The 13,054-nt window shown below is 42.8% G+C and overlaps 1 protein-coding gene across 3 annotated transcripts in view; it reads left to right on the forward strand.

Annotated features, from left to right (window-relative positions):
* The window catches only part of SUSD1 (sushi domain containing 1), a 135,506-nt gene that overhangs the window by 116,439 nt on the left and 6,013 nt on the right, over positions 1-13,054 (forward strand). For 2 of the 3 annotated variants that reach the window (XM_025359486.1, XM_025359485.1), the window contains exons 14-15: positions 830-1,088; positions 7,057-7,096. In XM_025359486.1, coding sequence (XP_025215271.1) covers positions 830-1,088; positions 7,057-7,096 — 299 coding nt within the window. The remainder of the gene's footprint in view (positions 1-829; positions 1,089-7,056; positions 7,097-13,054) is intronic. The other variant, XM_025359487.1, reaches the window with a different exon arrangement.

Raw genomic sequence — 13,054 nt, forward strand, 5'->3', positions numbered from 1 at the left:
TCAGCCCATGAGCTGTAGGGAATGTAAATCACATGAGTTCTGTTTCAGGTCACCACATGATTGTCTGCAGCCTTTTTTCCGGACTTAGTACATTCACTGTGGTAGGCACTCGGTCTCCATGTGACTGCTAAACCCTTTGCACAGTTGGGCTTTATTTGCCCACGTGAAAATCACTGATTAGGTCAACTTTATGACACACACACAGCACAGGGCAGTGATATGTGCAACAACTTCTCCCAGCTAAAGAGGATGTACTTGGCATCTCTCTGCGGCCAGAACTTGGAGAGGTCCCTTGCCCCGTGTCATCTGGTATTAACCCTTTAGGTTCAAACTGGAATTACATGATGGTTGGAGCTGTCAGACCATAAATCCCACATGGGCCAGGACTTTTTCTTGTCTAGTGTTGTGTCTCCAGTACCTAGAAAGAGGCTTATCTCGGCTGGGTGCAGTGGTTCACACTTGCAATCCCAGCACTTTGGGAGGATGAGATGGGTGGATCATGAGGTCAAGAGACCGAGACCAGCCTGGCCAACATGGTGAAACCCCATCTGTACTAAAAATACAAAAGCTAGCTGGGCGTGGTGGCATGCGCCTATAGTCCCAGCTACTTGGGAGGCTGAGGCAGGAGAATCACTCAAACCCGGGAGGTGGAGGTTGCAGTGAGCTGAGATTGCACTACTGCACTCCATCCTAGTGACAGAGCAAGACTCCGTCTCAAAAAAAAAAAAAAAAAAAAGGCTTATCTCATAGCGGGTATTCAATAAATATGAATGAATGAATGAACTCCCCATGCAAGGGTCTGATGGACACTTCCGTTTTTTTCTTCCAGTTCATATCAGGTGTTAGTGCTTCCCTTGGCCCTCCAAAGCACATTTTCTTGTGATTCTGAAGGCACTTCCTCCTTCTTTAGCAACGCCTCTGATGCTGATGGATACGTGGCTGCAGAACTACTGGCCAAAGATGTTCCAGATGATGCCATGGAGATACTTATAGGAGACAGGCTGTACTATGGGGAATATTATAATGCACCTTTGAAAAGAGGGAATGATTACTGCATTATATTACGAATCACAAGTGAATGGAATAAGGTATCTTTCTTTCCAAGCTCTTCTGAACTCTGTGTTTTCTTCTTCGCATGAAATTCAAATGTTTGAACATTTGTTTTCCCAGTACTTGAGAGGGACACTGCATGTGACAATCATAAAATATGTGTGAATACTTTGCCTTTATGAAGAATGGACAGGTGAAACCCTTACAGATGATAGGCATTCTGAACCTCCTGGGGGACCTTGCTGAATCAGCATTTAGACTGACCTGGTTTTTGTTTTTACCTTAAGCTTTACAGATGCCCTCATTCTATTGCACTACTGGAGTCTAAGTTGGAAAGAAACATCTAGATTCTCTCTTAACTTCCTTGTGCCCCTGCCAGGCTGCTGCCTCTCTCATTCTCCTGGGAAGCAGAAGATTAGGCACAGCACTGGCCTGCTTTTTGCTTACATCCCTTCTGCAACTATGGCATAGGTACCACTTTCCCTTCCGCAGTGCTTAGAAAGGCTGGTGCTCTTCCAGCAGTGGCTTTTTCCTGAGACATGGAACTCAATATTCATTACATAATTAGGAAACATCATGTTGCTGTATTCATCAGTCAGGGATGGAAGACCTGGAAGAACCATTGTGATGGTTGACCTAGGAGAACCCTAAGCTTGTTGTAAATTCATATGGGTTGGTAATGAAAACTAGAAGGATTATATTAATGGTAATACAAACATCTCTTGACTGATGAATTTGAGATAAAATTATGTTGTCATTTTGAGTGTAAGGTTCATCACATATTTAAAACTGAGACACTCTATTAAATTCTGTGTGGGATGCAAATGTAATGTGTCATGAACATGCTTGCTATAAAACCAATAGTTACTTGTAAGACTGTTCAAGTATCAAAGATGTCTAGCAGTGCTCTGTGACAATAATGTAGGAATAGAGAAAGGAAAGTTAAAGCCCAGAAATATATTGCCCTGAACTTACTAAAAAGATATTTATAACTTAGACAAGGCCTTTTCATTAGAAAATTACTTGGGGTTCCTGACTTGGAGTTTTTAGCCATAGACAAAACACTGACAGTACAACATGAGTGAAATTTAGAGATGGTTCAGAGAGCTATTGTCCTAGATTAAGACTTTGGTTGGGGAGGGTGTATTAGTCAGCTTGGGCTGCTATAGTGAAATATGGTAGACTGGGTAGCTTAGGCAACAGACATTTATTTCTCACAGTCTGTGCTGGGAAGCCCAAGATCAAGGCGCCAGCTGATTCAGTTCCCCAGTGAGGACTGTCTTCCTGGTTTGTGGACAGCTGCCTTCTTACAGTGTCCTCACATGGTGGGGATTGAGTGGGTTGGGGCAAGCTCTGATTGCTCTTCCTCTATTTATTAGGACACTTATCCCATCATGAGGGCTCCATGCTTATAACCTCTTCTGGATCTATTTCTTTCCCAAAGATCCTGCCTCCAAATACCATCACATTGTAGATTAGGGCTTCAACATGTGAATTCAGGGCAGGAGGTGGGTGGTGAGCAGGGGCATAGACATTTAATGCATAACAGAGGGAATGAAGTTGGAGGTTAGGACAAGAATTCTGGTTTATTAGCCAGGCATGGTGGTATGTGCCCATAGTCCCAGCTACTTGGGAGGCTGAGGCAGGAGGATTTCTTGAGCCTGGGAGGCAGAGGTTGCACTGAGCCGAGATCATGCCACTGCACTCCAGCCTGGGCAAGAGAGTGAGACCCTGTCTCACACATACACACAAAGAATTCTGGTTTATAGGAAACTTTCCTGTGATGTCATTGATACTCTTTTTCATGTAGCTGAAAAAAAGAATATATGCTTATTCTTTAGGATGTTAAAGGAGATGAAAGGGCTTTGAAAAAACTTATATTTGGATCTACATGTTTGAACTGCAATGACTTTCCCATGGGTTTCAACTATATTTGTGTGATATTACAATAAAATCAGTAGTGATTTAATTTTAATTTCTAATTGTGGTAAAATATATACAATATAAAATTTAGTCTTAACCATTTTAAAGTGTCATTTGATGGCATTAAATTCATCCACATTGTTGTGCAACCAATGTCCAAAACTCTTTTTATCTTGCAAAACAAACTTTATACCCATTAAATGACTCCCCATTCCTTCCTTCCCACAACCCTTGGCAACCAACATTCTACTTTCTGTCTTTTTTTTTTTTTTTTTTTGAGGCAGAGTCTTGCTCTGTTGCCCAGGCTGGAGTGCAGTGGCGCGATCATAGCTCACTGCAGCCTCAACCTCCTGGGCTCAAACCATACTGGTGCTTCCGCCGTCTGAGTTAACTTGGACCACAGGTGCACACCATCATGCCTGGCTAATTTTTAATTTTTATTTCTTGTAGAGATGAAGTCTCTCCATGTTGCCCAAATTCCTAGGCTCAAGTGACCCTCCCACCTTCACCTCCCAAAGTGTTGAGATTACAGGCATGAGCCACCACGCCCGGCCCTGCTTTCCATCTTTATGAATTTGACTACTCTAGGTACCTCATATAAGTAGGATCATTCAATATTTTCTTTTTGTGACTGGCTTATTTCATTTAGCCTAAAGTCCTCTAGGTTCACTCATGTTGTGGCATGTGTCAGAATTTCCTTCCTTTTTAAGACTGAATAATGTTCCATTATATGAGTGTACCACGTTTGTTTATTCACTTATTCGTGGATGAATAATGGGATATTTTCCACCTTTTGGCTATTATGAATAATGCTGCTATGAACATTGGTGTGCAATATCTGTTTGAGTCCCTGCTTCCAGTTCTTTTGTGTATATACCTGGAAGTGGAATTGCTTGATCAAATGATAATTCTATGTTTAATTTTTTGAGGAACTACCGTACTGTTTTCCATAGTGCTATACCATTTTCCATTCCCACTAGCAGTGCGTAGGGGTTCCAATTTGTCCATGTCCCTGCTAACACTTACTGTTTTCTGTTTTATTTTCTTATAATAGGCATCCTATTATAAGATAGGGTGTGAGGCGACATCTTTTGTTTTGGAAGTGGGGGATGGGGGTCTCACTTTGTTTACCAGGCTGAAGTGCAGTGGCCCAATCACAGGTCACTGTAACCTTGACCTCCCTGGTGTCAGGTGATCCTCTCACCTCAGCCACCTGAGTAGCTGGGACTACAGGTTCATGCCATCACGCCTGACTAATTTTTCTATTTTTTGTAGAGACAGGATTTTGCCATGTTTCTCAGGCTGGTCTTGAACTCCTGGGTTCAAGAGATCCACCTGCCTTGGCTTCCTAAAGTGCTGGGATTATAGGCATGAGCCTCCCAGCATGAAATGGCATCTTATTGTGGTTTTGGTTTGCATTTCCCTAATGACTAGTGGTGTTGACCACCTTTTCATGGGCTAATCAGCCATTTGTGTATCTTCTTTAGAGAAATGTCTATTTAAGTCCTTTGCTCATTTTTGAACTGGGTTGTTTTTGTTTTCATTTTTGTTAAGTTTTAAGAGTTCTCCATACATTCTGGATATTACTGTAATCCCTTGTGAAATACGTGATTTGCAAATATTTTCGTCCATTCCATGGGTTGCACTTTTACTATCAATAGTGCCCTTAGATGCATAAAAGTTTGAAATTTTGATGATGTTCAGTCTGTCTATTTTTTCTTTTGTTGCTTATGTCTTGTCATATCCAAGAAGTCATTGAGAAATCTGGTTTCAGGAAGCTTTTCCTCTATGTTGTCTTCTAAGAGTTTTATCATTTGAGGTCTTATATTTAGGTTTTTGATCCATTTTGAGTTTATGTTTCATATGGTGTTAGGTAAGGGTCCAAATTCATTCTTTTATATGTAGATATCCAGTTTTCCTAGTACCATTTGTTGAAAAAACTTTTTTTTTTTTTTTTTTTGAGATAGTGACAAAGTGAGACACTTGGAGTGCAGTGGTGCAATCATGGCTCACTGCAGCCTCGACCTCCTGGGCTCAGGTGATCCTCCTGCCTAAGCCTCCCACGTAGCTGGGACTATAGTTGTACAGCACCATGCCTGGCTAATATTTAACAATTTCTTGTAGAGATGGCATCTCCCTATGTTGCCCAGGCTGGTCTCAAACTCCTGGGCTTAATCGCTTCTCCTACCTCAGCCTCCCAAAGTACTGGGATTACAGGTGTGAGCCAGTGTGGCCAGCCTGAAAAGACTGTCTTTTCCCCATTGAATGGTCTTGGCACTCTTGTTAACAATCATTTGACGTAATGCAAGGGTTTATTTCTAGGTTCTCTATGCTGTTCCATTGGACTATATGTCTATCTTTATGTTACTACCACACTGTTTTGTTTACTGTAGCTTTGTAGTAAATTTTGGAATCGGGGGTGTGAGTCTTCCAATGCCCCCATTTTGTTTTTCCTTTTGTGCATCTGTCCCAGTAAATAGCATCGCCATGCCTCCTGTTGCTAAGACAGAAACCTGTGAATAGTTCTTGTCTCTTCCTTCTTTCTTACCTTCTTATCCAGATCATCAGCAAATCATGTTAATTCTACTACCTTAATTCTGTTTAAAATCGTTCTTTCCTCTCCTTCATCTACACTGCTCAGACGTTGTCATCTCTTGCCTGAACATCACTTTTCTACCATATCTTTCTGTCTCTTATTCTACCCATCTCCTTGCTCCATACCACTGCCAGCATGAGTTTTATAAAATGCAAGTATGATCAAAGCATTTCAGTTTAATAAGCTCCCTTCTTCACCTGGCCCCTGCCAGTTTCTCTCCTTTGATATACTCCATTCCCCCAAATTGCCTTGCTATTTAAAGTCCCTTCCATTCTCCAGGGTCTTGAAATATGTCCTTGACTGGTTATTCTTGCACATTACCTTCCATTTCTAATATCTGCACTTATGGCTATTTTAAGCTTTTCTCAGATTTTTTTTTTTTTTTTTTTTTTTTTTTTTGAGATGAAGTCTCACTCTGTTGCCCAGGCTGGAGTGCAATGGTGCGGTCTTGGCTCACTGTACCTCTGCCTCCTGGGTTCAAGTGATTCTCCTGCCTCAGCCTCCCAAGTAGCTGGGAGTACAGGTGCCCACCACCACACCTAGCTAATTTTTGTATTTTTAGTAGGAATGGAATTTTACCATGTTGGCCAGGCTGGTCTTGAACTCCTGACCTCAGGTGATGTGCCCATCTCAGCCTCCCAAAGTGCTGGGATTACAGGTGTGAGCCACTGCGCCCAGCAGCTTTTCTCAGAATTTTTAAGCTTAAATAAAAAAAAAAATTAATAAAATCCAAACCAGAATGCCCAAGGCTGTCATTTGAAAGAGAATCTCCTAAAGACATTGGAAGGATCCTTCTCTAACCCTCACCATTCAGCTTCCCCTGGGGAATATTTTCAAGTCTTACACAGAGCAAGTCCCCAGCATTTGTAACAGCTTATTTATGATATAAATAAGCATATCATAATGACGGGGGAACAGGTGTTCATTCCACTGAATCTATAGGTTTCTTCTATTATGGATGAGCTTTCATATATGTTCCTGTTGCTTTCTTCCTGGTTCATGGACACATTTTGGGTAACTGATGTTGCCAAGTGACATCTAGATAGGTGAAGTATTATATACTGGGACTTCTCATAGCTTTGCCTCTAACATGCATCACTACTTCTTGCTGAACCTTCTGAACAAGTGACCTCAGGATCTTTTTCAGCATAGTTCTCCCGGCAGTCCATGCCAGTTGCTGAGAGCTGGCCAGGGGAAGGATCCTTTTTGTCACTCCTGTTGTTGGCCTATCATGTGTACTTTCCAAGACCTACTGGAAACCTATAGAAGTGATCTGTAGGGTCACTTATGTCCATGCAACCCATGCCAGTCCCTTGAACACTTAGTGATATCACAAGATATTAGAGGTAGATTGGACTTTAAATGTCTAGTTCAAATTAAGAGATTGAAAAAGCTGAAACTCAGAGGGCTTCAGCCTCCAAACTATGTTATTTAAACTAACACTGTGTGCCACCTAGTTAAACGCATTGCTATGTTTTCCTTTATAGGTGAGAAGACACTCCTGTGCAGTTTGGGCTCAGGTGAAAGGTAAAATTATTTTCTGCCTATGAATGCTGTTCTTATTTCTTTTCTGCAGCATCAAGTTCATATTGATGAGATCTGTTTATAAAATTGTCACTGGTGACCAGAAGCCAATTCATGCTACTTTAAGCAAAAGGCTTCATAGCTGAAAAAAATGGGAGGAGGGTGAGTGGATGGGAGCTTATGGAATTAGACAAAGAGCTACCCCACCAAGGCTCCAGGAACTGGGACTGGGGACTTAATGCCATGAGTGGGACTTCTCTATCTTTCTCTTTTTTCAGTTCTCTGTTTCTAAGCGTGACTTAGCTTCATTTTCTTCTGCTATAAGACCTGTGAAAGGGAGGGATGGCAAGCTCCCCTAGCTTACCAATTTCACTGGGAAAACATAGCTTTTCAATTCAGGGAGAGATTCTTTCCTCCTAGTTTTAAGTGATTGTCCGTTGGATGAATCACTGTTAATAGGAGATGGGCTAGGATGATTGGCCTCCGTTGGGTTTTATGTCTACTCGTGGCTGGTTGGAGGCAGAGCAGTGTGAACAATAGGTCCACTAGGTTTGCACTGAAAGGGAGACAAAATCCCTATCAAGAAATGGGGCATAGGAAAAGATGCCGAAAAGCCAATACAAGAGCTACAACAGTCCACTACCATTCAGCTGTGTAGCTTGTGCACATACACATATAATATTAAGAAAAACTGTAATCCCAGCACTTTGGGAGGCCGAGGCAGGCGAATCACCTGAGGTCGGGAGTTCGAGACCAGCCTGACCAACATGGAGAAACCCTGTCTCTACTAAAAATACAAAATCAGCTAGGCGTGGTGGCACATGCCTGTAATCTCAGCTGCTCAGGAGGCTGAGGCAGGAGAATCGCTTGAACGTGGGAGGCAAAGGTTGCGGTGAGCTGAGATCGCGCCTTTGCACTCCAGCCTGGGCAACAAGAGCAAAACTCCATCTCAACAACAACAACAACAACAACAACAACAACAACAACAAAATAAGAAAAACATCTTCGCTTAACAAAATGGAACTATCCTATGTATGATCCCACATGGAACCCTAGTGGAAGACAACTCAAAGCTGGGTCTGTTACTGCATCCAGCTTCAAGACCAGGAATCCTGGGGATAGCATCTTCCTCTTGATCAAGTCCAGATGTGTTTCTTGTGCTCTATTGAGTACTCTATGACTAAATGGCAAATTTAACCAATCTCAAACCATAGTACATAATATGAGAGGGAAAACTGAATAGCACAATAAATACTCTCATTTAGAAAGAAGGAAAAGATAAAGCAATGTACAGTGGTCAGGGGGCCCCGTAGCAATGATCACCTCTTGCTGGACAGGACAAGCAAGCATCCCCTGCCCTGGCAGCAGAATGGGTCACTTGGGTGGTCAGTTTGGGTCTGCCTGATGGGAACTCTTGTCCATTTCCTCCAAAGCCTTTCCTTAGAGACGCAGCGGGAACATCTCTACTGAGTGCTGTACAGCTTAAACCTTCTTTGCCTTGGAAGAGTTATCCAGGCGGGGAAATTGCCTTAGGGTTTGAGCAATCACTGGTCCTTGTTTTCCAGGCTCGGGATTTCCCTGGCAGTACAGTACATTTCTTTAAAACCAACAGGCAGCCAGCCAGTGGATTTGATTCCCAGGAATTCCATTAGTTTGTAGCTAATAGCAGAAATCTTGTTGAGTTTATGACCTTGGAATCTGGACCTTTTCCCTGTGGTTTGTGGGTCCTAGCAACAGGCTGTGAAATTCTGCCCTTAGCCCACAGTATCAGTTTAACCCTTTGCCTCCTCTCCCCTGCCTCAAAGCAGCATGAAACAATCAACTGGCATGGTGAGGAAATGCCGGTATAAACTTACTTCCCTAAGGATTCCAGTGGATAGCACTTTCTAATGGGGAATTTTTTATCCTGTCAGTAGAGAATACTATGCAGGAAATATTTGGGAGGGGCCTGGGGAATTAGGCTTCCTCCATTTGTCGCTTCTCTCCTGATCTTATTTTCGTCTTTTAACCTCTGCTGAAACCAACTGCAACAAGGGTAGAGGACTTGGCTTTTCAGGAGGGTGCAAGGCGAGTTACCTGACTGTCAGCCATCTTGGATTGCTGATGACCAGGCAGTGAGGGCCTCTCTTGGCAAAGATGGGTGCTGTTCTGTTTCTGTGTGCAGATGGGCCAAGCTCCCTTTACTTGTAGGACTTTAATGAAGGCCACGAGAAACAGCCACACATTCCAACAGTCATAAGTGTTTCTTTTGCCAGTCCATCCCCTGAAGCTCTAGGATTGGGCATGGCGTTCTCACAAGGAAAAGAGATGGTTTTATCAGAATAATTAAGATGACAAAGCTTCCAGACACAGAAATAATAGCTTCCAGAGTCCACTCTATTCAGCAGCTGTTTGCTATGATTGGAAAACATTCAAACTGGGTAGAAGAAATTGCCAAAGAGCTGGCTGCAGTCATTCTGCTATGATTAAATTAACAGGGAGGATTTTGTTTTGACAATATCTAAGTGGCTTTGGCAGTGCCCTGGTCTCCCCTCAGCTTAAGAACCAATATTGAAGGAGAGTTTGAGCCTTTGAAATTAAACCGCCGGAAATCTCTGGAAGATAATAGGAAAAACACTGTTCTGTGGAAATTCTGAAGGCAATTCTAGCACATATTTATCTATGTATAACATTTACCTGTGTTGTGCACCCATCTTGGGCAATCTACTTTTTCAAAAAAGTCTGGAGACTGCCATTTCAGAAAGTAATTTGCAGAGAACTGAGATCTAAATTAGTCCTGAAATGGTGCCAGTTCACTTGTGCCAAGCCTCAGCCCCGTTCTGGCCTTTGCCCAGTGACAAATTATGCTATTTACCTTTTGCATATTGCCCCTAGAAGAGCTTTGTAAAGATTACCAGGAAACCAGCAGTCGGTTTGATGGAAGATGCAGAGGCCTGGGCTTATTTGCCTGAGCTCCTGCTACTAATCAGCCAAGTGTCTTTGAAATGATATTTAACTTGGCCAGTTCTCAATCATCCTCTCTCTGGGATCTCTGAGATCCTTTCCAGCCACAGAGTACTATGAGTCTGTGATTTCTTGAGTCACAAAGCAAGGTCGTTTGATATATGTGAGGTGATAATAAGCTGTAATCAGGGAACATTCTCCAGTCGTAAGCACGAAACCTGTGAGTTATTTGTGACTACTCCCTTTTCTCTTTCAGCCCACATTTAGCACCTTGGGCATGCCTCTCTGATTTTCATTTCTGTGTTCACTCCCTGAGCATAGGCCTTCCTACCTGTAGTGGGATGATGGGCAAATCCTCCTTCCTCATCTCCCATCACGAGAGTTCAGAATTTCCCTCTTCATTCCAGCCTACACACCACCAGCTGACTCGTTTCTAAACTGCAGAACTAATTTTGTTTCCTCTGCTTCCATGGTCCTCCATTATTTTTCAGTTTGGCTTCCAAGTCCTCTGTTTGACACACACATACCCTTCTAATTGCATCTTTTATTCTTCTCCATTCAAACCAATGTTCCAGCTGTTTTCTGGCTATGGCCCACACTTTCTCCTCTTAATATCCTTGCTCATATAATTACTTGATGACTTCCATCTGGATTTCCCAATCACCTACCTGTGAATCTCCACTTATCCCACCTGTTCTTCAATATTAAAATCAAATGCCCTTTCCTCCCTGAAGCTTTTAAAATTTTTTCAACAGGGCATAATCTGCCCCTCTTCAGCTATTCTGCTATATTTTAGAGCAATGGGTGTGTACTTGTTTTGTCTTCTACTACTAGATCTTCTACTACTAGATTTTACACCCTTGATGGGCATTTGAAGAGCAGGAACAGAGCCTTGCATGCATTAGGTGTTCAATCAGAATGCATTGAACTGGGCTGAATGATTTCTGAGGAACCAGCAGTTAGTTTTATGGGAAATGAAGCATAGTAGGTGCAATACTTATCAAATAAGCCAGAGAAGACTTACATCAAGATATAAACCTAGCGTGTATGTATACATATGTATTTGCTATATATGTACATATATGTGTGTGGGTGTGTGTAAATATATGTACATATATACATGCACACAATCATTTTAAACCTTCATAGTTGTGATGGGAAGAATTCTAATATGGTTCCCAAATTCCTGGTCTCTGGTATCCATCTACCTTCTCTCAGTTACTCATTCAAAGACTGTTCTAGGTATTGCTGGGAAGGGATTTTGGAGATATATTTAAACTCCCAAATAGGGAGATTATCCAGATAGGCCTGACCTAATCACAGGAGCCCTTTAAATCTGGATCTAGAGGTCAGAGATAGGGGAAGTTGGAGCTTCAAAGAATGAGATGGATTTGACATAGGGAAATTCTCCTGCCAGCTTGAAGATGGAGGGGTCCACTTGGCAAGGAGTGTAGCTTAACAGAAGGAGCTGAGCAAGGCCTGGCTGCAGCTGGTAAGAAAACGGGGACCCTAGTCCTACAACTGCAAGTGTCTTAGTCTGTTTTGTGTTGCTATAACAGAATACTGGAGGCTGGGTAACTTATTAAGAAAAGAGGTTTATTTAGCTCATGAGTCTGTAGGCTGGGAAGTTCAAGAGCATAGTGCTGCATCTGGCTTGCTTCTGGTGAGGGCTGCATGCTCATCAGAACAATGGCAGAGAAGTGGAAAAGCCAGCAGGTATATACAAAGAGATCACATGATGACACAGGAAGCAAGAAAGAGTCTAGGAAGTTGACTCTATTTTTTTTTTTTAATTGAGATGGAGTCTTGCTGTGTTGCCCAGGCTGGAGTGCAGTGGCGCAATCTCAGCTCACTGCAAGCTCCACTTCCCAGGTTCATGCCATTCTCCTGCCTCAGCCTCCCGAGTAGCTGGGACTACAGGCGCCCACCACCATGCCCGGCTAATTTTTTGTATTTTTAGTAGAGATGGGGTTTTACCGTGTTAGCCAGGATGGTCTTGATCTCCCGACCTCGTGATCTGCCTGCCTCAGCCTCCCAAAGTGCTGGGATTACAGGCATGAGCCACCGTGCCTGGCCGACTCAATTTTATAACAACCAGCTGCCTGGTAATACAGTCCCTCCAGAGCAAGAACTCACTCACCTCTGAGAGAGGGCATTAGTCTATTCATGAGGGCTCCAATCCCATGACCTAAACAGCTCCCACTAGGCCCCACCTCTTGACACCACCACATTGAGGATTAAATTTCAAGTGAGTTTCAGAGGATATAAACTCAAACCATAGCAACAAGGAACTGAATTTAGCAAATAACCTGAATGAACTTGGAAGCAGATTCTTCTCCAGAGCCTTCAGAAGGAAGTGCAGTCCACCTGAGACCTTGATTCTAGCCTCATAAGGTCCTAATATGGTTTGGTTCTATGTCCCCACCCAAATCTCATGTCGAACTGTAATCCCCATGTATTGAAGGAGGGGCCTGGTGGGAGATGACTGAATCATGGGGATGGATTACCCGCTTGCTCTTCTCATGGTAGAGTTCTCATGAGATCTGGTTGTTTGAATGTGTGTAGCACTTCCCCCTTCACTCTCTCTCTCTCCTGCTCTGGCCATGTGAAGACTGTGCCTGCTTCCCCTTCACCTTCTGCCATGATTGTACATTTCTTGGGTCCTCCCTAGTCTTGCCTCCTGTACACCCTGTGGAACTGTGAGTCAATTAAACCTCTTTTTTTTTAAATTACCCAGTCTCAGGTAGTTCTTTATAGCAGTGTGAGAAGAGACTGATACAGGCCCTGAGCAGAGAACCAGCCACGATGTGCTTGAACTTACCGCCCACAGAATTCTGAGCTGATAAATGGGTTAAAGCTACCTAAGTTTATGGTCATTTGTTAAGCTGCAATAAAAATGGAATATAACAGTGTTGCTAATTTATCAAGCATTATTGATCTCTAAATTAGTTTTCCACTTTGATTTCCTTTGCCATCTTTTGCTCTGAATGGAATTCAAGTGAGAAGACCCTAGAATAG

The sequence above is a fragment of the Theropithecus gelada genome, chromosome 15 (genome assembly GCF_003255815.1).
Source record: "Theropithecus gelada isolate Dixy chromosome 15, Tgel_1.0, whole genome shotgun sequence".
NCBI classification, from domain to species: Eukaryota; Metazoa; Chordata; class Mammalia; order Primates; family Cercopithecidae; genus Theropithecus; species Theropithecus gelada.